Source organism: Dasypus novemcinctus, chromosome 19 (genome assembly GCF_030445035.2).
Source record: "Dasypus novemcinctus isolate mDasNov1 chromosome 19, mDasNov1.1.hap2, whole genome shotgun sequence".
Taxonomy (NCBI): domain Eukaryota; kingdom Metazoa; phylum Chordata; class Mammalia; order Cingulata; family Dasypodidae; genus Dasypus; species Dasypus novemcinctus.
Window position 1 is genome coordinate 82,901,483 of NC_080691.1, and position 27,068 is coordinate 82,928,550.

At 68.1% G+C, this 27,068-nt stretch overlaps 1 protein-coding gene across 6 annotated transcripts; it reads right to left on the bottom strand.

The window, feature by feature from the left end:
* Positions 1–1,634: 1,634 nt before the first annotated feature.
* Positions 1,635–25,630, bottom strand: CSNK1G2 (casein kinase 1 gamma 2). 6 transcript variants are annotated; one of them, XM_004476030.4, is made up of 11 exons: positions 21,226–21,656; positions 9,668–10,101; positions 4,502–4,542; positions 4,309–4,378; positions 3,660–4,043; positions 3,502–3,587; positions 3,342–3,426; positions 3,128–3,276; positions 2,909–2,992; positions 2,727–2,833; positions 1,635–2,633 (listed from the first exon to the last, which is right to left on the bottom strand). In XM_004476030.4, the coding sequence occupies exons 1-11, from the start codon at positions 21,639–21,641 to the stop codon at positions 2,579–2,581; spliced, it is 1,911 nt and encodes a 636-aa protein (XP_004476087.2). In that variant the 5' UTR covers positions 21,642–21,656; the 3' UTR covers positions 1,635–2,578. The 6 variants fall into 6 exon arrangements, 5 of the variants coding, with proteins under 5 accessions (XP_004476087.2, XP_058138133.1, XP_071066112.1 ...); XR_011646575.1 differs by having other exon boundaries at positions 2,592–2,633; positions 3,153–3,276; XM_058282150.1 differs by lacking the exon at positions 21,226–21,656 and adding an exon at positions 25,399–25,630 and having other exon boundaries at positions 2,727–2,992.
* Positions 25,631–27,068: the final 1,438 nt, after the last annotated feature.

A 27,068-nucleotide genomic window follows, 5' to 3' on the forward strand; every position in this document is an offset into this window, starting at 1 on the left:
TATTGTTGTGTAATTTTCATGGGTGCTCAGAGGGTACTTAACAATGTACAGATTTAGTTTTCTTTTTTTTGTAAAGTTTTCTAGGATGATGGTTTTAAATACGTTTTCTTTCTTCAAAGACTCATACATGACTATTATCCCTTCTTTGCCTGTTTCCCATTGTATTAGTCAGCCAAAGGGGTGCTGATGCAAATACCAGAAGTGGGTTGGTTTTTATAAAGGGTATTTATTTCGGGTAGGAGCTTAGAGACACCAGGCCATAAAGCATAAGTTACTTCCCTCATCAAAGTCTACCTCCATGTGTTGGAGCAAGACGGCTGCCGAGGTCTGCCAGGGTTCAGGCTTCCTGGGTTCCTTTCCTCTGGTCTTTCTTCTCTCTGGGTTCAGGGTTCCTTTCTTCCTGGGCTGGCTTCTCTTTCTTCTGTGAGCTTACTCCCCAGAGCTCCAGCTTAAGTCTTTAGCATCAATCTCCAACTTCAAAACTCCAACATTAGAAACCCTTGCATCAGAAGCTCCAACTCTGTCCTTTGCCTTTTATCTGTGAGTCTCCACGCCCTAACGACATGGCCCAATCAAAGCCCTAATCATAATCATGGCCAGGTACAGACCAGATCACAAGCATAATCCAATATTTCTTTTTGGAATTCATTAATTACATCAAACTGCTACACCCATTTTCTCTACAATCTTCCTGACCCATTTTACTCTTTTATTTTAGTTCTTGGTTGTTTCTCTGCCTTTGACGTCTGTTTTTAAACGTTCAAGAGTCTTGCGCACGTTGCAGTTTAGTCTTCATTTCTAAAATAATCTCACCTTTGTCTTCATTTCCTTCCTGAATTCAACCATTTTCAGTTCTGTTTTTTGTCCATTTCTGTTGTCAGTTTCTGGTTTTCAGAATCAGGGTGATTTCCCCATCTGCAAATGCCTGTTGCACTGCACCTAACTCTGCATTTACTTTTACTAATTTTATTTACAAACACCCCACACCCAGCCCTCTCCCCTCGGCTCCTCCCCACCACCCTGAGTGCCAGTCCTGCTTTCCATCCGCTCCCTCGAGTCCATGCTGTGGGCATCTGGACCCTGGAGGACTCTGCAGACGTGGGTGGCCCTGACGCGCCCTCGCCTCTCTGGAAAGCTGGGCCCTGTGTGTGGACCGCCCTCGCCTTCTACTCGTCCTGTTGTCTGGGAGGAAGCTCCGGGAGGGGGCAGGCGTGCCGGTGCCCTGGCCTGCAGCCACCGCAGAGCCCACTAACCTGGGGGAACTGGTTCCTTGTACCCAGTGCCTCGCCGGCACCACGGAGCCAACCCTTCCCCTCTTCTGCCTCGTGTAACCTGTGCGCCTTCCTGAGCCCGTGTCGCCGGGCGTGACGCGCTGGTAGCCTGGCGTCTCGTCACCCCCGGAGGTCCAGCTTTTACCAGGTCAAGATGTCTCTGTGTAGAACCAGGCCGACTTTTGGGGTGCACCTGTGACTTGTCCTGCTCTCCCCCGCCCCCAGAAGCCCCCTCCATTTCTTCTGGCTTGTCCGCTACGCTGTCCTGGCTGGCCTGGGCCTCCCGTTGCCGCCCCTTCAGCCTGGGGTCTGCCCCCCACAAGGTGGCCTTGTCCCCGACAGGACCACACGTCACGCTTGGGGTTGGTTTCATTTTCCTTTTATTTTTTTTTAAAAAAGCCCCTAAATTCTATGGCTTCAGGAAGCATCAAAGAAACATAAATGCCGTTCTGTACACTTTGTAAAGCAAGAATCAGACTCACGCAACCGCCACCCGGGGACGGCCCCCGGCCGCTCCCGCCCGCCCAGCAGTCAAGGCTCCCGACTCCCAGCGGGGGCGGCACGCTGAGGTCCGCGGCCCGCGCGCACCCGGGCGGGCTGGGCCGGGGCTTTAAGGCGTTTTGTCCCCTGCTGCTTCGGCCTGGCGGGGCCGAGCCTGGAGACCAGAACCACGTGCCCACGGGCCCGGGCGCAGCAGCACCAGACAGCCCGCGGCACGCTTACCGCGCAGGGCCCGCTGGAAGCAGCGCCGAGGGCCCGGGCTGGCGGCGGCGGGGCAGGCTGTGGGCAGGCCGCCCGCACTTTGGTGCAGCACTTTGGTTGGGGACTGGCTCCCACTGCACCACCCCACCCCTCCCCCGGCGTGGCGGGGGGCCCTCCCGGCCGGGGCCCAGCCCTGCCACCCCTCGAGAAACGGCCTTTGGATCGAGGGAGACAAGCTGGACTTTATGACATGAAGGGGCCTCGGCCACGGGCGGGGCCGGGCGCGGGGGGCCACCGGGCACACTACTCACGTCAGCGGGGGGAGGCGGCCTCTTTTCTTTCCTGTTTCCTTGTTTTAAATAGTTAACGCTCTTGGGGGAGGACTAGACACAGGTGTAGAGATTCCGGCCAAAGTCTTACGTGAAGGAAGGGGCCCCATTGCAGGGCTGGGTCGGCGGCTCTCAGGCCCCAGCGGGCCCCCCAGTCTGCGTCCCAGCATCCAGCCGGGGTCTGGCCCGGGTGGCGGCGGCTGGGCCACGCGTGCCCCTGGACAAGCTCACGCCCCAACGGGCTGCAGCGCTCAGAAGGCTCGGCCTGGCCCAGCATCACTTGTGCCGCTGCAGCGATTTTCTCTTCCTCCTCTTGAAGAAACAGCAGCACCTGGGGAGGCGGTCAGGGACAAGCTCAGGCCCGCGCTCCACCCTCCTCGGCCGCGCCACCTGCCACCCCCACCCCCTGCCGCCCCCGCCTTACTTGGTGTCATCAGCCACCTCCACATCGGCGGGTGCCGTGATGGGGGCGTTGGAATGGCCGGCCGTGGGGTCATCTGCATTCAGCTCCCCGTTGGTCGAGTTCAGTGCCTGGGGGGGGACGGCAGGGCGTCGTCGGGGCCGCCCGCGCCCTCCCGGGGGCTCAGGGCCCGGCCCAGCCCTCACCTGGTTCTTGCCGTGCGGCTGGGGCTTGTCGCGAAGCTGCGGCTGCGAGGGCAGGTCGGAGTGGGCCGTGCCGATGGGTGTCGGCTGCGGGGAAGGCGGGCGTCAGCGCAGTGGAGACCAGGATGCAGCCCCATAGCCCCCGCCAGGACTCTCCGCGGAGGCCCCGCCCAGGCCCCCCGCCCGCCTGCCGGGCGCCCGCGCCCCCGCCCCCGCGCCTACCAGGGGCTTCCCGGCCCAGTCGTACTCGTAGTCGAACACGAAGCCACTGCGCTCAAAGAGGTCGGAGAAGAGCTTGCGCAGGTAGTCGTAGTCGGGCTTCTCGAAGAAGTCCAGCCTCCGGACGTAGCGCAGGTAGGTGGCCATCTCCTCTGCCGAGAGAGCCCGGCAGTGCCTCGCGGGGCCCGGCGCCCGGCCCCCCCCGGGCGGCCCTTACCTGGGAAGTTCTCGCACAGCACCTCGATGGGCGTGGCCCGCTTGGTGTCACCGATCTTCTGGTACCGCTCCTTGAGCGTGTCTGCCTGCGGGGACCGGGCACGCCGCGCTCAGGCCAGCCGTGGGACCCCCGCCCCAGGCCCGCCCGGCCCTGGACCCACCTTCAGCCCCTGCCAGGGGAGGCTGCCGCGCAGGAAGTACATGAACATGTGGCCCAGCGCCTCCAGGTCGTCCCGGCGGCTCTGCTCTGGGGGAGGAGGGCAGAGGGCGCTGATCCCCGCCCCGGGCCGGCCCCCCGCCCGCGCCCGCGCCCACTCACCCTTGCCCAGGTGCGTGTTGATGCTCATGTAGCGGGCAGTGCCCGTCAGGCTCTTGTGCTCGCGGTAGGGGATGTGCTTCCGGGTCTCGGGGTCGATGTACTCCTTGGCCAGCCCAAAGTCGATGATGTGCACCGTGTGCTGCCGCCGGCCGCCCGGCCGCCCCACCAGGAAGTTCTCGGGCTTGACGTCGCGGTAGATGAGGCTCCTGGTGTGCACGTGCTCCATGCGCGTGATGAGCTGGATGGCGATCATCAGCACCGTCTTGAGCGTGAAGGTGCGGTCGCACAGGTCGAACAGGTCCTCCAGGCTGGGCCCCAACAGCTCCAGCACCATGGCGTTGTACTTGCCGCACGGCCCGAAGTAGAAGACCTGCGGCACGCCCTCTGCGGAGACAGCCGCCGCTGCGCGCTGCCCCTGCCCGCCCCGCCCGCGCCCCGCCCCTGCTGCCGCCGCCCCGCCCCTGCCCACCACCCCTCCTGCACCGTCCCTGCCTGCACCCGCCCATGCCACCCCTGCCTACCAGCACCCACACCACCTCACCCCTGCCCACACCCGCCTGCGCCCCCTGTCCACGCCGCCCCCTGCCCACACTGCCCCACCCGCGCCATCCCAGCCCGCCCGCACCCACACCACACTGCCTGGCGGTACCTGCCGTGTTGAGCTGCTTGTAGAAGCGGTACTCCAGGTGCAGCTGAGGAGCCCGGGACTTAATCGGCTCCTGGGGACAAAGGGACAGGAGGAACGAGGGGGGACGCAGGGCGAGGGGGGCCGGCACGTTGCCCCCAGCAGCAGAACCCCGGCAGCGCGGGGCAGGCGGCGGGCGGGCGGAAGGGCAACTCACCAGTTTGATAGCTACGTATTCGTTGGTGTAGAGGTTCTTTCCTGGGGGACAGAGAAGCGCGTCAGGGGCCTCAGGGACCTCAGGGACCCCCAGCCTGCAGGGGCCGAGCCAAGGCCCTGCGGGAGCTGCCCCCGAGGGGCGTCTCCTTGGTCCAGGCAGGTGGGCTGGGGGCTAGGGAGGGACAGCCTTTTGGCCGGGGACACGTCCACCATGCCGACACCCGGGGCCCCGGGGCGCCCTGGTCAGGGACTAAGTCCTGGGCAGGACAAGCTGCTGCTGCCAAGGCGAGAGGCTGCGGGGCCGCCCACAGGGGCAGGTCAGAGGCCCTTGCCGTGACCGTCCTGCTGCACAGTTCTGCCTTCAGGAGCCTTGGGCTCCAGCAGAGGCCGAGGGGGTGGGCACCAGGGAGAGACCAGGGCGAGGCCAGCGCTCACCTGCCAGCCCCTCGCACTCGTCCACACAGGCGCACCCGCGCAGGCTCCCCAACACAAGCACCATGCTGGTCGTCTGCCCCCACGCCTGCCCCTCCCACCCCAACGCCCCCAGGGCCGGGACCTGGGGCTTCTGGGGACGCGGCCCGGCTCGTGGTGCGCTCGCCCCGTCTCAGCAGAGGTTCATCCGCCAGGCCTGGCGGGGAGAGGGTGGGCACCCTGGCCGCGGCCCTCCAGGGCCCTGCAGCTCTCGGCCGGCTCTGCCCGAGGCAGCCGTGGCAGGGGCCACACCCGGGTGCAGGGACCAGGCCGGCGCCCGACACGCATGTGCACAACAGCCTCCGCGTCAGGGCCCGACGCCTCAGGGCCTGGAGCAGACGGACGGGTGGACCTGCGCAGGATGGGCACGTGTCCAAGCTGCCCCCTGCGCCAACCGCGCGCCAGGCATTGCCGCAGCCTGCACAGGACAGCGGGAGGTGGACAGGACGAGGCCGCGGCTTTGCGAGCTGCTCGTGTCCTCCGAGGCCAGCGGGAGGGGCGCCACGCCTCACCACGCCACGCTGGGGGCAGCAGTCGAGCTGCCACGCGGGGGCCTGGGGCTTGCCCCGCAAGCCCGCCTGCTCCCCGCGTGGCTTTAGCCGCGCACGAGGAAGCAGAGCGCAGCCGGACAGAGCGAGCCCGAGGGCTGCAGGCGCAGCGCCCTGGATGGGGGAGGACGGCTTCCAGCCCCTGGGTCCCGGCTCCAGGCCCGTCCTTGCGCCGTCGGACCACGACCCCAGCACCTGGCGCCGCTGTACTGACCTTGGCACTGAGTGGGGAGGTGCTTCGGCAATTACCAGGATGGTAGAAGCGCTTATGAACGGGGAAGGGTACTGTTTGGAGGAATTGTGAGATGCTTAAAGGAAAAGGCCTAGATGGCTTTGAAGAGACTGTTGATGGCAACGTGGATGCTAGAGAGGCTTTCCACGATGCCTGAGAAATGAATGATGGAACTATCATTGTAAACTGGGGGAAAGGTGATCCGGGTTTTAAAGTTGCAGAGAATTTAGCAAGAATAACTCCTGCTTTTGCACAGAAGGCAGAATTTGAAAATGGTGAGCCTGGGCATTTAGCAGTAGAACTTTCTAAAGTCAACCCAGAGAATACGGCTTGGCTTCTGCTTGTAGTTTATAGAAAATGCTAGACAAGAGAGAGATGCTGAATACTGAACTGTTTGGTAAAAGGAAAACAGAGCCTGATTCTGGAATTCCAAGCCTTTGGAAACCAAGCTCCCAGATGAAAGTGCACCACTGGGGGACTTAACTAAACTTGGAACTTATAAATCAGGATAGAAGATGCAGTTATGAAGGAAAGACTTGTGGAAAATCTTACTGTCTGACGGCCTGGACCCCTGCTTCCTGCATGCTAAACCAGCAAGGTTTTTGAGAGAGCTGTGTGAACTAAACTAGTCAGCCTGGAATAAGGAGGACATGGAAAGGAGATTGAAGGAGAAACGGCTTTAAGAGGAAAGCCACGGGAGCTGAGATCTGGAATTAGGCATCACCTTGGGCAAGAGAGGAGCACCCCCGTGTGCACAGAGGGTGCGTTTGCCCAGCACTTGAAGAGGGCGCACGTTCCCACCCGATGTTCTGGGAGAGGTTTGCCGCCCGGAGTACAGAGAGGCTGGAGCACATACCCCAAGGATGAGGGCGGTTAAGGCCAGCACCCCACAGGTCTGAGAGGGGTGGACCTGTCCCCCAAAGCTTAGGGAAGGCCGGGTGGTCAACTAGCTGCTCTGAGAGGGCTGAGCCTTTATGCCAAAGGTTAGGGGGCATGTTGTCTCACGTCACTGTCTAGGGGGGCTAAGACCAAAGCTTGGGTGAGGGGTGGCAGTCACCCCAACACTCTTGGAGGGAGAGGTCTGGAGCTTGGTCGACACCCAGATGCTTGATGAGGGTGGAACCAAGAAAATGGCCATTGGGCAAGCCCGTGGAAAGGGGGGTCCCCATACGGCCCCAAGGAGAAGAAACCAGCACCTTAAGAATGACTCTCAGACGGAAATTGAATGGAGGATGCCCTGCAGGTCTATGAACTGTGGAAGACCTGTGACTCAGTTTCCCTCCCAATTTCTCCTTATTGTAATGAAAAAGTTTATCCTTTGTCTATCCATTTGTATTGGAAGCAGATGAATCGTTTTGTAAGTTTCAGAGGTCTATAGCAGACAGGACTTTGCCCCAAGACAAACTATTTTTCTTTAAATTGTGATATAATTTAGTCTTTGTATTGTTACTGATTTAAGGCTTTTTAAAATATTGTAATAATGACTATTTGGAATTCAGAGGGTGGACTGCAGCAGTTGGATATAATTGATGAATTCCAGAAAGAAACGCTGGATTATGTTTGTAATCTCATCTGCACCTGGCCCCGACTGAGTTATGATTAGGGCGTATTAAAGGCATGGTGAAGAGCAGAGTTGGGGTTTCTGATGTTGGAATTTTGATGTTGGTGTTTGCTGCTGAAGCCTTAAGCTGGAGCCCTGGGAAGTCAGCTCCCAGAAGAAAGAGGAGCCAGCCCCAGGAAGAGAGGAGCCCTGAGCCCAGGAAGAAGCAAGACCCTGGAAGGGAGGAGCCCAGGAAGCCTGAGCCCTCGCAGGCGTCGGCAGCCGTCCTGCTCCAGGTAGACTTTGGTGAGGGAGGGCACTTCTGCTTATGCCTGGTCTCTGTAAGCTCCTGCCCCAAGTAAACACCCTGTATAATGGCAGCCAGTTGCTGGTGTTCTGCACCAGCGCCCCTGCGGCTCACTAACAGCCGCGCTCAGTGCCGAGCCGCCGCGCCCCTCCCCAGCTGCCGGGGCCAGGAGAGCCCGGGAGGCGGCAGCAGAAGGCGAGGCCTCTCCCGGGGCCGGGCCCTCTGGGGTGCTGCCAGCCGCCCTGGGCCCTGGGCCCTCCCGCTGCGTGGCGGTCTCTGCGGGCGTCTCCAGCTGCTCCCCTGCAGCCCCCCCGCTGAAGCCCACCCTTCTTGGGCCTCCACTCACCCCAGTGGCGCCGTGGAGGACTAGACATGCCGGGCGGGGGCAGGCGACCCCAGCCACCTGCACCACGCCCTCCCCCCGGGTGACGGCGCCCACGCCGGCCAAGCCGCACCGCACAAGGAAACCACCCGAGAGGGAAGACGCGGGGCACCGCGGGCACGCTCCAGGGTCTCAAGGGGATGCCTGTGGGGTGCAGAGCTGTGCGTCCCGGGGAACGCGCGCCATCCCCGGGGCGTGCCCCGTGAGCAAGACCGCCGATGAGGCCAAGCCAGCGCATAATGCCGCAAGCCAGCGCCCCGCCCCGCGTGGAGGCCGGGAGGGAACGGAGCTGGACGTCGACAGAACCGGGAAAGAGGGAGACAGGCTGCCAGGTGCACTGTCCCATGACAGGGACGCCGAGGCCCCCAAGACCGCCGCCAGCCGGGAGACACGGACCCGGGGGGAACGAGCCTCCGCCGGCCCGGAGCCAACACGCCCCTGCGAAGCCAGGGCTCCGAGGCTTCGGTCTCAGCAGCTGGGCAAGCAGGCCCCCAAGTGAACGAGCAGGGCGGAAGCGCGGGGAGAAACCGGGCCCGGGGAGCCCAGGTGCCACCTCAGGTAACGAGCTCCATGGCACTGACCGCACTGGACGCTGCGGCAAGAAGGGGGCGCTGAGCTCAGGGCAGGAGGGCAGACCCCCAGAGCGAGGCGGGGCGGGGACGGCGGCGCCTGAGGGCCGTGGGCAGCAAAGCGCTCGACTGTGCACACCCGGGGTCTGGGGACGAGCGTGGGAACACGCAGGGAGGACCCCCGGGGGACAGCAGCCAAGAACTTGAGCCAGACTCGGGGGAAACACCGACTCACGGGCCTGGGGGTCTGGGAGCCCGGGGCAGCCCAAGCACCTCGCCCCACGCCGGTGTGCCCCGTGGAGACCGGAAGCAGGGAAGCCTGGAAATAGCGCGCCACCTCAGGGGACTGCAAGCATCCCCCGGGGACGCCCCCGCGGCCACGCGCTCGAGGCTGGGGGGCCAGGGGCCACGCGGTGCCTCCGACCTGCCCCCCGCGAAGATGCACGCGCAGGGTCTGGCCCGAGAAGGCTCCGGGTGGCCTGGGTCCAGACCAGTGGAGACCGACGGCGGCTGCCGCGCAATGAGGCCACGAGCCACGGACGCCCACGGCGCCAAGGGCAGGAGCCCGCGGACAGGCAGGGCCTGAGGGTCGGGCAAGGCCGCCCTCCCACCCAGGGCAGGTGCGGGGGCACCAGGGTGCACGTGTGCACAAGCGGGCGTGAGCACGGGGGTGTGCGAGCACGAGTGGGGGCGTTGGCACAGGAGGTGAGTGTGCACAAGCGCAGGTTAGCGCAAGAGGGGACGCGGGAGCGCCCATGAGCGTGGGGGGTGTGTGGGGGCCGCAGAGCCCCCACCCAGAGTGCTGCGGGGACAGACGCCCCATGGGCCGCACTCTCCACCCCCCACCGGCTCCCCACAGAGGCAGGGTCGGGGTCCCCCCCATGGTCCCCCGCAGGCAGGGTCAGGGTCCCCCCCACGGCCCCCCACAGAGGTAGGGTCGGGGTCCCCCGTCGGCTCCCCACAGAGGCACGGTCGGGGTCCCCCCCATGGTCCCCCACAGGCAGGGTCAGGGTCCCCCCCACGGCCCCCCACGGAGGTAGGGTCGGGGCTCCCCCCACGGCCCCCCCACAGAGGAGGATCGGGGTCCCCCCCGCCCCCCGCGCCCCGCAGGGCCTCACCGAGGCGGAGCTCCCCGAAGTTCCCGCAGCCGATCTTCTTGCCGACGCGGAAGTTGGGGCCCACCATGAGCACCCCCGAGCTGGGGCCCGCACCGCGGAGGCCGTGGTTGCTGCGCGCCGCGCCGGCCTTGGACATCCTCCGGCCGTCGTCCGCCTCCCCCTTCCCGCCTCTCCTGTCAAAGTCCATCAGTTTGTGGTACCCCGGCCTCTCCACGGTGGCCCTGCTGCCGAGCCGGGCCCGACGCTGCGCGAGGCCGAGGTCGCGGGCGCTCCTGCGCTCAGCACGCCATGCAGCCCGCGGGCCGGGGGCCGCGGCTCCGCCTAGTGCGACGCGGGGGCCGGCCGGGGCCGGGCGGCGCTCCTGCGGGCCTCGGGGCCGTGCGCGGGTGAAGGCATCCTGCTGGCGTCCCGTCCTCAGATCCCGAGGCTGCCTGCTGCGGAGAGAGGCGGGGGTTAGTGGGGCGCGGGGGCTGCGCTGAGCGGGTGGGGGGCCTTGCGGGGCAAGGGGACAAGTTCCAGCTGGGGGACCTGGGCCAGCGGCGAGGGGCAGGCAGGGCCGCAGACCCCAGTGCCGGCCGACACGGGCGTGCACCCCAGCAGGGGCGGGCGGCTGGCTCTCGGCCCGGGGCACCGCCCTCCACCCCCCCCCGTCCCCCACTTCCCCGGAGCACCGTCCACAGGCGCAGACGAGAAGCCCGCCTGCCCCAGCCCCACACCCAGCGTGCCCCAAGCCCACCACTACACGGGGGCCAGGGCTGGGGGCACGCCAGGCAGCCGGGGACCCTGGGAACAGCACCAGCCCACCAGCAGACGGGCCCCTCCGCACTGCCCCCTCAGTGCTGCCCCTCAGTGCTGCCCCCCGTGTTGCCCCTCCACGCTGCCCCTCTGCTGTCCGCCCGTGCTGCTCCTCCATGCTGGCCGCCTGGCGCTGCTGCCCCTGCAATGCCCCCTGGCGCTGCCCCCGTGTTGCTCCTCCACACTACCCACGCCTTGCCCAGGCTGCCCCTCCCACCAGCCAGTCCTCCCAAAGGACCAGCGGAGGGGGTCCTGGAGACCACCCCACGGATGCCCGCCCGCCCCAGCCCAGGGCGCGGGCCCCAGGAGCTGCAGCCAGCATGGCAGGGGAGCAGCCAGGGGTCAAGGGCAAGGGTCAGCCCCAGTCAGCACCCGGGCAGCAGCGCCAGCCCCTGCAAGCCGAGGGCGCCCACCCGCCTCCGCAGCACACACACACTCCACGCTCGCCGCGGGCTGGGGGCGGTCGGCGACGGGGACCCTGAGGGTCGAGCTCCCGTGTGCACCTGCAAGGACGCGGGGCGTGTGGGGCACAGGGCCGAGGGGGCAGCCACACCTGGGAGGACGCGGGGGTCTGGAGGCACAGCAGAGGCCGCACCGGGCAGAGCCGCCTGCCAGGGCCTCGACCAGGTCCCCGCCGCCAGCTCCTGGCTCCAGAGCCTTCCGCCCGCCTGCTCGCCACTCCCTGGGGCCAGGAGCCTGCGTCCCGCCTGGGGCTTCGCTGCTTCCGGAAGTTGCACGTCAAGGGATCACTGAATGCGGGGCGCTGGGGGACACCCCCATGGGGATGCCAGGCCCCGCAGGGCTTGAGGGACGCCATCCTCCAAGGGCCGCAGCTGCTCGCGCTCCTCCCGTCACAGCTCCCAGGGGAGGCCACTGCCGGCCCAGCCTGCACCCGAGGGCCGGTGGACCCAGGGAGCCCAGGAGGCTCGGCTGGCGCCATCACCCGCCACATGCCTGTGTAAGACCACACACTCCTGCCCCGCGGAGCCCGCGCCCCGAGGATCCGCGATGTGCTGACGGCTGTGCCCAGCGCACCCCAGGACAGCGTGTGGGGGGGAGGGGACAGCGTGACGGCGCCGTGGCCGGGGGGCTGAGGGACGAGCAGGGCTGCCCCGCCCCCCGAGCACGGCTCAGGCCCCTGAGGGCCCGGGGGAAGAAGCACCCCAACGCCGGGCCGGAGACACCACAGGGACGGAGGCAGCCCAGCGCTGGCGACGGGGACCACCGGGAGGGCCCTGCTCCAGCACCGGGGCCCGGGGAGTTGCACCCCGGCCGGCAGGGCGGCCTGCGGACTCTGGGGGACCCCAGGGCCACCTGTCCATGCCAGTCTGGTCTGCGGGCGCCCCTGGGTGGGAACTGGCCCCGTGTCTGCCAGGCCAGCTACCTGCCGTGTGCTTTCGGGGCTCCCCCATCTTGGCAGGCCCAGCAGCTCCCCTGGCGGGGCCCAGAACCCCCTTCTCCCTGCCCCCTCCATTGAGTGATGTCACAGTTCCTGCGCCGACATCACTGCAGCAGCCCCAGGGCAGGGCTGGGCATGGGTGGGTGGGCGGAGCCTCCGGAGGCTGCGCTGGGGCTCAGGGTTCCCATGAGGAGCCCTCCCCAGTTACACCACCCCATCAGGGTCTCTATACCCCCAGGAGGCCGCAGCCCCCACGAAGCAGGCAGGCAGGGCACCCCAAGGAGCCTGAGACAGGAGACCCCGCAGTGCTGAAAACAAGCGGCTGTGGCTTGACTGATAGGGTGCCTGCCCACCACATGGGAGGTCCGCGGTTCAAACCCCAGGCCTCCTGACCCGTGTGGAGCTGGCCCATGCGCAGTGCTGATGCGCACAAGGAGTGCCCTGCCATACAGGGGTGTCCCCCGCGTAGGGGAGCCCCACGGGCAAGGGGTGCGCCCCGTAAGGAGAGCCGCCCAGCGCGAAAGAAAGTGCAGCCTGCCCAGGAATGGTGCCGCCCACACAGAGAGCTGACACAGCAAGATGACGCAACAAAAAGAGACAGATTCCTGGTGCCGCTGATAAGGACAGAAGCAGTCACAGGAAAACACACAGCGAATGGACACAGAGAACAGACAACAAGGAAGAAAAGAAAAAAATAATAATAAAGGAAAATTTGAAAATTTGAAAACTTGAAAATCTTTAAAAAATTTTTTAAGAAAAGAAAACAAGGCCGAGGCCCCCGTATCTCGGGGACCAGGAGCAGGGCTGCTGCGGGGCCGTGGCCTCCCCCACCCAGGCAGGGGGTGCGGCCTCCAGAAGCCCCCTTTGGGGCCCCGCACGCTGATGGGTGCCCAGGGTGTCCCCGAACCTCGTCAGGAGGGCGCAGGTTCCAAGGAGGGGCCATGTGGCCGAGGGGTCGCCACAGGAGGGCACGGCAGGCGGACACGGGACGGCGCGGACCGAGGTGTGCACGGCACCGACCACGGGGTCCTGGCGTGGGCCTGCCGCGCGCCGACCCACGGCTGCTCGGCTCCCGGGGCGCGGGCGCTGCATCCACACTCAGAGGGCGTGTGCCAGGACTGTCCTCGGGAGCCAGGGTGACCGCCAGGCGGAAGGGGACACAGGGCCTGGGCCCCCGAGAACCACCACCAGAAAGGGGCGTTTGACTGAGACGACGGGAAAGGGGGACGACGCGGGTGGCGGGGGAGCAGGCGATCGTGACACTGCGGCCGGCCGCGGGGGGTGGGGGTGCGGCAATGGAAGGGGCCATGAGACGGCGGGTGGGACGGCCGCCACCGACCCGGGCACTGGAGGGCTGGGCTGCGGCGCTGCGCCGCGCGGTCCCGGCCGAGCTTGGGCGGCACGGCGCACCCTCGGGTGGGACCCTGAGTGCTGCTGCTCAGGAGGACGCGCCGGCACGGATTTGCTGTGAAATGTGGCCTCAGGACTCCCTGGACAACGGCGGCGGCCGCGGCACCTCAGGGTGGGCTTGCTGCACCTTCTCCCTCCACGCTGCACGCCGGGAGGCTTTGGCAACAAGAGGCCGGAGAGGAAGCAGAAGGCGCCAGAGACCGAGAGGGAGGGACGGAGGGACAGAGGGACAAGGGCCAAGACGGAGGGACACGGGCTGAGGGTCAAGGGAGGGACATGGGGACGGCGAGAGGGAAGGACAGAGGAACGAGGGCCGAGACGGAGGGACACGGGCTGGGGGCGAGAGGGCGTGCGAGCCGCTGCTGACTGCTGCTGCATCGGGCTGAAGGCTCGAGGGCCCAGGACCCTGTGCGAGGACGGCGGGCGCGGGGCCTCCTGGAGGGGCTGGGCAGGCGGAGGGAGGGACGGCCCTGCCATGCTGCCTGGCTGCCGGCGCCTCGGGACGCAGTTCTGCTCAAGCGGGCCACGCCTGGGGACTGCTGTGCTGCACGACGGGGGGGGGGCTGCTCCAGGCGTTGAGGCTGCCAACACCCCGCAGTGCCGGGGCAGCCCCCCCGGGGGGCCCGGCCGCGTGTCCGCTATACTGAAGGGGACCCTGCGTTACGGCATGTTCCCAGACGCCTCCGCGCAGACACGTGGTCCACGGACCACAGCAGGGTGGTTTCCACTTTCTTCTCTGCGCTCCCCTATTTCTAAAATGTGCCCGCGCCAGAGCCCCCGAGGCAGGGACGTACCACATGGTAGGACCATCCCATGCACACGCCTGAGTCCCCAAGGCAGGGACGTACCACAGGACCTCCCCATTCCTGAACCGCCGAGGCAGGGATGTACCACAGGGCGGGGCCACCCCTCACCAGAGCCCCCAGGCAGGGACGTACCACATGGTAGGACCTTCCCATGCACACGTCTGAGCCCCCAAGGCAGGGACGTACCACGGGGTGGGGCCACCCCACGCCCGAGTCCCGAGGCAGACGAGGCGAGCTGAAGAACAGCGGGCCACTGGCCTGCGGGGTCACTGCCGACCCCTGCGCCCTGCACAGAGGGTGCCCGGCTGCAGATGGCCGCTGGGGGCGGAGGGCCCAGTGGGGCTGGCAGGGACCACCACAGCACAGCTCCGCCCACGAGAGCCGCGGCCTTCCCTCCAGGGGGGGCTCACAGGCTGCGCAGTCCTGGGAATCCCCATCGGACAAGCCCCCCGGGGCTGCAGGGCCACAGCTCGTAGTGCCCCCTCCTGCGGGCCGGCTGTCTGTGTTGGCGCTCAGGAACAGCAAGCTGAGAACAGGGAGAGCTCAAGTCCGCCAGGAAAAGCGCAAGCACCAGAATTACCTCGAAAGCGTGTTCTGAGGACTTGGCCCCAGGCGCGGAGAAGCACCAGGCCACGGGGCGGGCTCAGGACGGACCTGGGGCACCTGTGAGGGAAACAGCGGGCTGCCCGGTGCCCGTATGCAGCCACCGCGGGGGCAGGGTGGTCGCCTGTCACCAAGGGCCTCCCACAGCCCGAGGGGACACAGGGGCTCTGGGAACCTCCGCTGACACCTCCAATGTGCCCGGGGGCTCCGAGTCCCCAACGCCGCCTACGGTCTGCCTGGGGGGCTGCCGGACAAGGGGCCGCTCTGGGCAGCACCGCGGCGGGAAGACGGGCAGGTGGGCACGGAGCCACGAGGGCGGGTGCAGAGCGTGGCCGTGCCAGGGCTGGTGGTCGGAGCAGCGCCCGCCGCCCTGCAGCACAGCACCCGGTTGCCGGGGGTGCTGCGGCCTGGGGCCCAGGGGTGCCCGGTCCACAGGGCGGCTGTGCATCCATGGCCCGCGCACTCAGCCAAAGCCACACGGCCCAGAGCTGACCACTGCTGCCGCGAGGGGTCCCAGGAGCACCACACGGCTGGCAGTCCTCAAAGTCAAGTCAGGGGACCAGAGCAAGACGGCCTGAAGAGGTGAGCGGTCAACCAGGGGCTCCTGGCCTCCTGTCCCACGGGCCCCTTCCCAGGACGTCGTGGAGGAGTGTGCGATGCTCAACCAGCGCCGGGCCTAACACCACTGTGCCTCCCAAGTACGGATGACACGGGCGATACCCTGGGGTATGCAATGGCGTTCCTGGAACGCGACAGGAAGACGAACCTACTACAATTTGCTGCGGACACTCATACGTGAAGGGAATGCCAGGTACCAGTCAGAGGTCAGAGAAAATAAAGTTCATCTTTTTCAACTCAAGCTCAGACTTGCTGGAACTTTTGAAACCTATGGACCTGTTAAGAACCCGTTTCAAAAGGAGACACGCTAGCAAAGGAAATCCTGCATGCCAGAGTGGGGATGGCATAATCGTGATGGGAAAGCTAGAAGCCACAAAAAAAACCTGAACGCCTCAACCACGAGAAGAATGAGGCTTAAACGCACGACTAATGGTTCCAATTACAACGAAAAAGTACACTGTTTTTATTTCTTAAAGTTTGAAAATCCCCAAATGGAGAAACGCCACAAACCCCAGGACTGACCAGGCCGGGAGGAGCTTGGTGGGGCCCGCGGGCGCCCGCTGCGCTGCCCTGCAGGGGGCCCCTCCTGCCCGCCCGCCCTCCACGGGTGTTCGCTGCACCTGGCAAGGAAGGCCCCCGCCGCGGCCCAGGACGCGAGGGCGGGCCGCCTCCACCGTGTCCCCTCGGCCGTGGGGGGCCCTGCTGCTCTGGCCACACGACGTGGGCCCATCTGGAGGACAGGCCGAGAGGACCTGGCGGGCCATGCCCTCGGCTGGGAAGGAGGCTCCCGGGCCTCGGCTGGCAGCGGGGCGGGCGTGCTCCGGGTGACGTCGGCTGCGGGACTCGAGCAGGGGCACGCGCAGGCGGGGTCGCTCGGCGCCAGCAAGTTGCCGCTCCCCGACCGAGGCTTCCTACGTGACTTTCCCCTGAACAAGAAGCAGCGGGACAAAACGCAAGGGGGGACAGCACGACCCTCCCCGCCCCGTGACGGGCCAGTGAGGCCCCCGCGGCCCTACCGTGAGCCGCCGTTTTAAAGGCGCTGAGAGTGGAACGGGGCGTTCGACCCCCAGCCACATCGGACTACGTGGCAGCCCCACGGATCTGGAACGTTCCGGCTGGGAGTGCCCCCTGGAGCCCGCCTGGTCCAGCCCTGTCGACACCCCCAGGGGAGCAGGGACGCCCCAGCGCCCCCTTCACTCACGGCGGGCCCCCACTCCAGGGCTCCCCCAGCTCCCCCTGAAGGGGAGGAGAATGTTCCGGAATTAGAGATGACAGTTGTACAGCTGAGTACACGTACGACAGTGAAACTTTACATGGTGTAGTTTACTTTAAAAGTCTTAATGTTTTTTTCAAAGAACTGGGGCAAGGACTGAACCCGGTTCCTTGTATGGCAGAGGCCGGCGTGCACCCAAGCCATGCCAGCTCCCCCGAGGAGATTCACGTGTTGTTTGTTGCTGTTTTCAAGAGGGACCAGAAATCGAACCTGGAGCCTGGTGTGAGAAGCAGGTGCTCAACCACGGAGCGGGGTCCGCGCCTGGAACGCTCGCACGCCCGACACAGGAACCCCAGCCCACCGCCACCCTCCTTGCCATGACACTTGTCACCGATGACGAGGGCGCCGTGCAGTGCTACGCACCCGCAGCCCGTGGCTTGCAGGTGGGGCGCTCTTCCCACAATGCCCCTGCAAGCACCGGGTGCCAGCAGCAGGTGCTGCGCGCGGCTCTCAAGGCCGTTCTCCCGTTTGTACTGCCGCCCCGGGCCACCCTCTCCGTTTCTAAGAAAGTGCACGGGGGTGCAGTTCCTTCTCAAAACAGCTGCTCCTGGAGGACGAGGAGGGGCCCAGCCTCCCAGGACAGCCGCCCCTCGGGGAGCTGGGGGTGCAGGGGAGCCAGGAAAGAGCAGGGAGGAGGGGCCGGGCAGGCGGGGGCGGGGCTTGGGACCCGAGGGCGTGGTTGAGGGGCAGGGGCGGGGCTGGCGGGGGGCGGGGCTTGGGGCCCGAGGGCGTGGTTGAGGGGCAGGGGCGGAGCTGGCGGGGGGGCGGGGGCAGGTGGGGGCGGGGCTTTGGGGCCCGAGGGCGTGGTCGAGGGGCGGGGGCGGGGCTGGCGGGGGCGGGGGCAGGGCTTTGGGGCCCGAGGGCGTGGTCGAGGGGCAGGGGCCGGGCAGGCGGGGGCGGGGCTTGGGGCCCGAGGGCGTGGTCGAGGGGCAGGGGCCGGGCAGGTGGGGGCGGGGCTTGGGGCCCGAGGGCGTGGTTGAGGGGCGGGGGCGGGGCTGGCGGGGGCGGGGCTTGGCGGGGGAGGCTGGAGCCCGGGGGCACCCGCCGGCTGGGAAGGGGGCGCCTCTGTCCCCAGGGCCCAGCAGCCAGGCGGGGGCAGGGCCTCAAGCCTCAGAGGACGGGCTCACCTTGGTGCCGGGGCCCAACGTGGGGCGCCTGGAGCCAGGCGGGGGCTGTGGGGGCGGCAGGCCCGCCGAGGCACTGGGCACAGCCACCCTGGCCCCCGGGCCCTGCAGGGCTGCCCCCTCCCCCGCGGCCACCCCAAAAGCCAGAGGGAGGTGACGAGACCCCGAGGGGCTCCTCCAGCCCTGCCCCTGCCGCGGGGGCACCCTGCAGTGAGGCCTCCTTCCTGAGAGGCCCCTGCCCCAGCGCTCAGACAGGCGGCCTGGGTCCCCGCTCCCCGTCACCTGCCCCAAGCCCCCCTCCAGCCTGGCCGCAGCACCCTGCGAATCACGAGCCTCCGACAACCAGAGTGCCTTAGCACGCGGCGTCCTGTGGAAGCAGCCAGTGCCCGAGGCTCATGTCCCACCACCCTGCATCACCCAGACGTGGGCACCCTCCCTGACCACCGGGCAGCCCCCTGGCCTGCCCTGGCACCTTCCCAGCCTGCACACCCCCTCAACCACAGAGAAGCGCACCCTGCGCACGCCCAGGACCCGGAGACCCACGGCAGCGCCAACCTTCGTGAGGGTATGCGGGGGCTCCGGGCCAGGGAGCACGTGCGGGTCGGGAGCACGCGTGGGTCGGGAGCACGCGTGGGTCGGGAGCACGCGTGGGTCGGGAGCACGCGGGTCGGGAGCATAGGGCCAGGAGCACGCGTGGGTCGGGAGCACGCGGGTCGGGAGCACAGGGCCAGGAGCACGCGTGGGTCGGGAGCACGCGTGGGTCGGGAGCACGCGGGTCGGGAGCACAGGGCCAGGAGCACGCGTGGGTCGGGAGCACGCGGGTCGGGAGCACAGGGCCAGGAGCACGCGTGGGTCGGGAGCACGCGGGTCGGGAGCACAGGGCCAGGAGCACGCGTGGGTCGGGAGCACGCGGGTCGGGAGCACAGGGCCAGGAGCACGCGTGGGTCGGGAGCACGCGTGGGTCGGGAGCACGCGTGGGTCGGGAGCACGCGGGTCGGGAGCATAGGGCCAGGAGCACGCGTGGGTCGGGAGCACGCGGGTCGGGAGCACAGGGCCAGGAGCACGCGTGGGTCGGGAGCACGCGGGTCGGGAGCATAGGGCCAGGAGCACGCGTGGGTCGGGAGCACGCGGGTCGGGAGCACAGGGCCAGGAGCACGCGTGGGTCGGGAGCACGCGGGTCGGGAGCACAGGGCCAGGAGCACGCGTGGGTCGGGAGCACGCGGGTCGGGAGCATAGGGCCAGGAGCACGCGTGGGTCGAGAGCACGCGGGTCGGGAGCACAGGGCCAGGAGCACGCGTGGGTTGGGAGCACACGTGGGTCGGGAGCCCGCGTGGGTCGGGGGCAGGTGGGTCAGGAGCACAGGGCTGGGAGAGCAGTCAGCATCTTGTGAGCAGCGGCGCAGGGCCGGCACCCCTGCGCACGAGCAGACCCCCAGCCGCGTCCAGCCAGCTCGGGGCAGGCCTGGGTGAAGGGCCTCTCCCCGGCTGGCCCCTCCGCCCCAGCGTGACTGCGCTCGAGGGCGGCCTGAGGCCAGGGACCCAGCCCGCGAGGCCTGCAGAGGCGGAGGGCCCACAGCGCGGGCTCTGGCCGGCCTTCTGCCCCCAGCAGCGCTGGGCGACCTCTGGGCGCTCCTGGCCGTCACCACTGGGGGTGCTGGGGCTTAATGAAGCAGAAAGCACTGCTTGCTGCCGGCGGGAGAGCAGCGAGGCCACTGGGCTCCCGGCGTCCTGCTCGACCCACACCTCCTCAGGACAGAACAAGGCTGCGGGGGCGCCGGCCGTTGCCCACCTGCGGAGCTGCACTGCAGTCTGCTCGCACTTCCGGTGCTGCAGTGAGGCCAGTCCCCACTGGCCCTGTCAGGGGAGCCCACCCTGAGCCTCGGGCCGCCTTCAGAAGAGACCACGCCCCAACAGGCCCCTCACTGCACACCCACGCCCACGGCCCTGGCCCGCTCAGGGGGCGCACACCAGGTGCCGCTTCTACTTCCTGTGCCTGCAGAGCTGCCCCCTCAGGTTTAGGAAGAGGATACTGAGGGTCAGAGGTACTCAGGAGCGCCCGTCTCACCGTGCTCAACAGATGCCGCGTACCTGGCAACTCCACTTGTGGACACCTGCCTGCGAGAAAGGGAGGCCCGCAGCCCCCGAGAACACGTCCACACGTCTGCGCAGAATGACTCGGGACAGCTGAAGGGTGGAGACCCCGGTGGCCGCGTGCCCGGGAATGGACAGAGGCGGGGCCGCCCACACGGCGGGAACCATCCCACTGCAAGGAGGACCGACGCCGACACACACTGCGGCGTGGGCGGACCTCACGCGAGAGGCCCGTCACGCGATGCCACTGACACGAAACTCAGAGGACAGGCGGCGGCAGGGCAGGGCAGCGGGGGGTCAGGGGGACCCGGGGAGAGGGGCGGGGGGCGGCTCTGGTGGGTGATGAAGCCATTCTGGGGTCAGGAGGCGGGTGTGTGCGCCACCTCGCCAACGGAGTGGCAACGCCAGGTTGCGTGCCTCGAGAGTAACCGTGGGTACAAGCCGTGGCCTGGTCGACGCTGTCTCCTGAGGCACCAGGACGGGGTGGGAAGCCGGCGCTCACCCGCTGAGCCACACGGCTGAGCCACTCGGCGCCTCGCGGCTGGCTTTCTCGTTTGTTTGCTTGCTCGGTTTGCTTTTTTCGGAGGCACCGGGAACCCAACCCGGGGCCTCCCTCGCGGGGCTGAGCCATGCCCGCGCCAGATCGGGCCCTTCTGAAAAGCGGCAGTCGGCTCGCGTGGGCAGGGCCACACCTCGCATCCTGCTCCACTGACCCCGGGAACAGAGCAGGCCCCCACTGCGTCCAGCGCCACACCCCGCCAGCCAGGCGCCCGGCAGGCCGCGCAGGGCTCCCAGCCCCTGGGCCTCAGCACGGAGCGGCCGGCCTCGGGGTGGATGGCGAGGGCTCTGGTGGAGCACTGGGTGCTTGGTGCTCTGGTGTTGGACGCAGTGCCCCGGCCTGCCGCACGCAGCCGCACTGTTCCACAGCAGTCGGGGCTCACAGCATGCCCTGCACCCCGGGGGTGCCAGGGCCCAGGCGGGCCAGCCCACAGAGGGACGCTCCGGGGTGCGGCCCCATCAGGCCCCCTCGTGCACGTGGGTCCCAGCAGTGCCCAGGGACGATCCCCCCAGGAGCTGCCGATGGGGGCGGGAGCCGGGCCGGGCCGGGACAGGCTGGACTGCGCAGGCAGCGAAGCTCTCGCGCCACAGCCTGGCAGCACAGGCCCCAGAGGACTGGGCCCGGGCAGGGGGCAGGGAGGTGCGGGGATGGGAAGGGCAAGGCCCGCTGCCAGGGCGCCCGCACTGCGGGGCCCAAGCCACCGCTGGAAATGCTCCTGCACGACCTGTGCGACCGAAAGGCGCCCAGGGGCCAGGAGGAGGCAGGCGGGGGCTCCGGACCCTTCAGTGGCACCAGTGGGAAATGGCTGCTAGGGGTGGGGAGGCGGCAGGGGTGGGGGCTGCGCGGGCACCGACAGCCCCGGCTGAGGGGCCCGCACTGACCTTCCCCGACGGGGCTGGGCGACGGCGTTTCCTAAGGGCCGCAGTTCAGTCCCTCGGCTGCGCCACAGGGCGACGTTCACCCCCAGGGTGGGGGGCCAGCCCCACGCGAGGGCCAAAGTCCTCACAGGCGCCGGGGCAGGGCCAGCCAGCAGCCAACAGGAGCGGCGGGGGCAGGGCAGGCAGCCGGGACACAGGGGACGGGGATACAGGGAGACGGGGATACAGGGGGACAGGGACCGGGCGACAGGGACGCGGGAGGACAAGGACACAGAACGGCACAGGGACTGGGGACAGGGACGTGGGGGACAGGCTGGATAATGGGGACATGGGGCAACAGGGACACAGGGCAGGAACTGCGGGAAACAGGGACACGGGGGGACAGGAACATAAGGGGACGGACATGGGGACAGGGACATGACAGGGACACGGGGGACAGGGACACGGGAGGCAGGGCGATGGGGACTGGGGCAGGGACATGAGAGGATGGGGATGTGGGGTGACGGGGTAGGGGAGACGGATGCAGGGGGACAGGGCTGGGGGACAGGGACGCAGTGGAAGCGACACGGGCAGAGACGCGGGGGCTCTGGGGGGTGCGAGGCCTGACGCCCACCCTCTCGGGCGCAGGTGGGGGCAGGAAGCCGCTTGCTGAGGTGAGGCAAGCAGGGGGCTGGCCTGACAGCGGGGACTGGAACAGAGGAGAGGTCAGAGCTGGACACACGCAGCGTCCTGGAGGCAAGCCCAGGGTGACAGGGACAGCTGACCGCAAGGTCCCAGAGAGCCAGGCCTTTCGGACGGTGCCCTCAAGCCAGACCCCTTTCAGCCCACAGACGGCGCCTGGCAGGGGTGGGGGCCCTGGGTCCACGCACACACCCCGCACCCGTGGGCCCACACCCGCCAGTCACAGCACCCCACGGCCCCAGGTGCTTTCTGTGGCCAATGAGAAAGAGCCTCCTGGCCTGCCTGTGGCGCCCCGGGGACTCCCCAGACTCCCACCTCCTGCTCGCTGCCCGAGGAACCCGGCCAGCTCCCGGCACAGGCCGGCAGGGCCGCTTGCTCCCTGGGGAGGCCCGGGGACCCCTGGCCCTGCGCCGCCGGCCGGCTCAGGCCAAGGGCCCAGGAGCTCTGTCCCATGGCCCGGGAGGCCCGCCATGGCTGCAGACCAGACCACCATCCACGGCCAAGGACTTGACTGAGCCAAGCTCCTTACATCACCAGCCCCATGGTCTCAGGTGCCCACCACACGGGGGACGCCACCCAGGCAGAGCCCGGCGGTCAGCACGGGAAGCACCTGCGGGGAGCGGCCCACCAACGAGGGGTGGAGGGGTCAAGGCAGGTCCCCGTCGGTGGGGGCAGCAGATTCCCAGGGGCCTGGGAACCATCTGGAAGCGGCCCACAGCCCCTGCGCCCAGCGCCCCACAACCCGCCTTGCCTGGTCTCGCGCCTGTGGCACGTCCACTCCGGGCGCCACGTCCTCCCCAAGGGATCCTAGCGAGTAGAGGCCGGCCAGTCAGAACAGATCAGAGGATCCCACAGGAGCCCGGTGGGCGAGACCCCATGAGCACGGGTGCCCCAGCAGCCCTCGGCAGGACGTGCTGCCCGCCCTCTGTGCCCAGGGTGGGGGCTGTGGGCAGCAAGGGGCGGAGAAGAGCTGGGCGGGCACAGGTGGCCGAGGCGCAGGGTCCCGCTCCTGGGGCGAGGGCTGCCTCGCGGCACCCGTGTCCTCGCAGCGCGGCTGGCGCTCTCTGAAGGCCCCGCCCCGCACCCGTCCCGCCCGCTCCGTGGTACTGGGCGCCTCGCACACCCGCTCAGCCGCAAGGCGCGGGGGCGGGGCGCAGCGGGCGACAGCGGAAGGGGCGGAGCCGCGGGGCCCGCGGTATACAGGAACAGCGTCGACCCCGCCCAGGTGACAGGCCTTGGCGAGACCGGCGCTTGCGCGTCGGTGCGCCACCCCCTCAGGCTAAGAAGGGGCAGCAACCCGCCCACCCGGGCCTCCCAGGCGCCCGCGAGCCAGCCAGCGAGATGAGCCTGCCAGCGAGATGCGGCTCCAGCAGCCCTGCCCACACCCCAGCCCCGCTGTGCTCACCGGCCCCGCCCACCCACCACCCTGCCTCCTGGAGCTCCCAGGGGAGAGGGAGGCTCGCCAGGCCCTTTGGGGGCTTTAACAGCTCAGGGTAGGCCACCAAGGCTGCCCCCACCCACCGGTTGCCTGACGGGGCCGGGGCCAGGGCCAGGCCATGGAGCCCGGGCAGGGGACAGGACTGCCTGGAACCAACACCGCGGGCAGGCTCACAGCGACTTCCCCGAGGCTCGTGTGCCCCTCCCTGGCGTGAGGGCCCAGCGACACAGGGAGCCCTGTCTGTCTACAACCCCCAAGGGGGGCTGGCTTCCTTAATTAGCGGCCCCCCCAGCCTCCCCAAGCCTGGCACGAGCAGAGACTGTCGACTAAAAAGCCTCACCTACTTGCTCCGACAGTTCAGAAATAATACCTACATAATCAAGGAGTACCGCAAAACCTGAGTTGGCAATTCAAAGGAATCTCTGTGACAGACCTCTGCGGAAGCAGGACTCCCCCAACCCCGTGTGCACCATACCGGGGTAGGAGCCTCTTCTTCCCTGACATGCTCAGGGAGGAGAGGGAAATGGCAGGGAGCCCGCTTCCCATGGGCGAGGCAGGCCCCGGGCAGCACCTGCCACAGGGGCGGGGAACATGGCCAGGTCCAGCTCCCACCCATGCCCCTACCCGCCTGGCCCAGAGCAACCTTTCCAGCTCTGAACCACAGCCACGGGCTCCCAGGGAGTTCTGGAAGCTCAGTCCTGGCCCCAGAGGTGTGCCCCGGGCTGGCCCTCACACCTCCACTCTGTGGAGCCCCAGGCGCCCTGCGGCACCCCCTTTTGGACCTGTGGGCCCTGCTGCCCATTCCCTCTCCCAGCGGCCGGGAGCCTGGGGACAGCCGCTCCAGCCCCCGCACCTCCAGCGCCCAGGTGCGGAGCCAGCTTGGCGGCCCCGCGCAGGCGGAAGCCTTTGTACTCGCCCCTTCGCGCACGCCCAAGGCCCAGGGCCCACAGCCGGCCTGCGGGGTGCCGCCAGCAAAGGGCGCACAGGCCGCCCAGGCGTGCCCCGCGGCAGGGGGCCAGTGGAAACAGAGAGCCCGCCTACCCCACCCCACACCGAGCCCCCTGGGGGCCTCCTGCCTGAGGCCCCGGGAGGGCAGCCACGCGTGCCCCCGGCCTCCAGGCACGAGGCCTCCCCAAGGGAAAGCTGGGGCACGGGTGAGCCGGGAAGGAAACAGCGAGGACGGGCAAGCGCGGCGGGGCCCGCAGACGCGCAGCCCTCCTCCCAGACCGCGCGTTTCCGGCAAACAAAGCCGGTGGCCAGGGCGGAAGGGGGAGGGCGCGGGGAGGGCGTCGGAGTTCCTGAGCGCGCTGCAACAGGTCCGCCCCGCACCGAAGCCCCTCACAGGGCGCCCCCTCCCCACCCAAAGGGAGCAGCGTGTGCGGGCAAGAACCGCGAGGCAGAAGAGGAGGCGCTGGGCCACAGTGCAGGGCAGAGTCTAGACAGGACAGTGGGGGGCAGGAGCTGGGCCTAGAATAATGCGGGTCGGTTGGAGCCAGTGGGGATCAGGGGGATGGGCCTGGAATGGCGGGGTTCCGCTGGGGACAGGGGCCCGGTCTGGAGTGGGGGACCCGCGGGGGCAGGGAAAGGTCTGAAGTAGGGTGCCCGCGGGGTCAGGGACGGGCCTGCAGTGGGGATCCCCTGCGGGGGCAGGGGTCGGATCTGGAGTGGGGGGTCTGCAGGGATCCCATGGGAACAGGGGTCGGGTCTGGGGGGTTCCTGCGGGGGCAGGGACCCGGTCTGGGGGGCGCCCGCGGGGCAGGGACCAAGTCTGGGGGTTCCCGCGGGGGCAGGGACCAGGTCTGGGGGTTCCCGCGGAGCGGGGACCGGGTCTGGGGTTCCCGCGCGGGCAGGGGCCGAGTCTGGGAGTTTCTCGCGGGGCAGGGACCGGGTCTGGGGGGTTCCCGCGGGGGCAGAAGCCGAGTCTGAGCCTCACGCGGGGGCAGGTACCGGGTCTGGGGGGGATCCCACGCGGGCAGGAGCCGGGTCTCGGGGCTCCCGCGGGGGCAGGTCCCGGGTTTGGGGTCCGCGCGGGGGCCCGCGGGCGGGGGCGCGCTCACCTCTCGCTCCGCCGCGGCCGTGGCCCGGCGGCCCTCGGGCTCAGCGGCCCGGGCTCGCCTCAGCAGCGCGGCCCCCGCCGCGGGCCCCGCTCGCGCTCCGGCTCCGGCTCCGGCCTCGGCGCTCGCTCGGCCCCCGCTCTCGCGCCGCCGCCGCCCCGGCGGGCCTCCGCATGTTCGGGGCGCGGGCCGCCGTCTCCCGGCGCCGCCCGGGCTCCCGCAGCGCGTCCCGCAGCGCCGCCGCCGCCACAGGGGCCCGCGCCTTACGCCAGCGTCGGCCAGCGGGGGGCGGTGGCCGTGCGCGGCCCAGTGCGCAGGCGCCGTGCGCGGGGCCGCGGCCGCGACGTCACAGCGCGGGGCGGGGCGCCGGCCGCTTTGCGGCCTCGGGCGGCCCCGCGCGACAGGCGTCGCGTTTTGCGGCCGCGTCTAGGCCGCCGGGGCCCCGGCCGCGGGGTCCCCCGAGGCGCCCGACCGCGGGGGCGCGCGCGGGCGGGGCAGGAGCCGAGCGCGGGCCCTTCCCGTGGGCGGGGCTTGCGCCCACCCCGCCCCCGTTGTTATGGCGACGCGTGGCCGCTCTCCCCGGCGCCACAGGGCCGCCGCTTCTGTGGCGTCACGGTCTCGCCACCTGACGTCAGCGCCGGGCGGCACCGCGGGGCGTGGTCTCGCGTGGGGTGGTCCGTGGGCGCGCGGTGCCGGAAGCGGGGGCCGCCTCGCAGGCCTCCCCGGGATAGGCTCGCGGGCCGGACGATTTGGGCATCTAGGTGTCACGGCCCGAGGGGAGGGCAGGAACGGGGTGTCCCTGGGCCAAGCGGGGTGGGCGGGCTGCTCGGCAGGAGCTCGTGATCGTGGCCGAGGAGGGGGTCCCGGCACAGGCAGTGGCAAAGGTAGCCGGGGGTCCCCACGAGATTCCTGCCGAGTGCACTGCTGGATCTCCCAGCCAAGCGCGGGGCACACAGCTGGCGCTCAATAAATGTCACTTGCAAAGTACGGGCTCACGCACCTTCAGACGGTCCCCATGGCTGGGGTGCGGGCCTGGCGGGGACTGGGAGGGGACGGCGGCTGGAGAAATGCTCCCCGCCTGCCCCCAGCCCGGTGACCTGGGGCCTTTTGAAGTTGGAGGGGACACACCAGCCCAATTAGTATGAGGCTGCCCGGGAGGGGGCATGGCTCAGTCCAGGGGAAGGAGGCGCAGCCCATAAAGGGATGGGTGGACAGAGTGACCTAGGGGCGGACACCCCCTGGGCTGGATGATCCCAGACCCCCCGGCCTAGAAGTGAGATGCAAGAGTACTGCAGAAAGGGAAGGAAAGATAGGATGCCAGCTGTGATTTTGTGTACATGAATGTCGTCGTTTCTTGGAACAGATTATTCCCAAGATATTTGTGTTTTTCAAAACAGGAGTGGCTGCATGTACCGTAATATACAGGATATACTGAATGTACAATAGGAATGTACTTTCAACACACCACTGCTGCTTTCAGAGCTGAGCCGCTACGGATGTGGCAGAACAAGCGATGAGGCATTGTGTACTAGAACTCAGAGACCAGCTCTGAGCTCTTCCTCGTGGTATGAAGCTTGAGATTGTTCTTGATAATTACACTTCAATCTGATTTTACAGGGCATTGGACAGAACTGACGCTGAACAACTCTGTGGAAAGCTGAAAAAAAAATATT

Excerpts from the sequence above, each read along its gene's own strand:
- CSNK1G2 (XM_058282148.1), bottom strand. The coding sequence starts at position 21,641 with ATGTCCCTGTCCCCATGTCCGTCCCCTTATGTTCCTGTCCCCCCGTGT. Across the intron at positions 4,379-4,501 it reads AATACGTAGCTATCAAACTG|GAGCCGATTAAGTCCCGGGC; the intron begins GTGAGTTGCCCT and ends CTTTGTCCCCAG. Across the intron at positions 4,044-4,308 it reads CAAGCAGCTCAACACGGCAG|AGGGCGTGCCGCAGGTCTTC; the intron begins GTACCGCCAGGC and ends CTGTCTCCGCAG.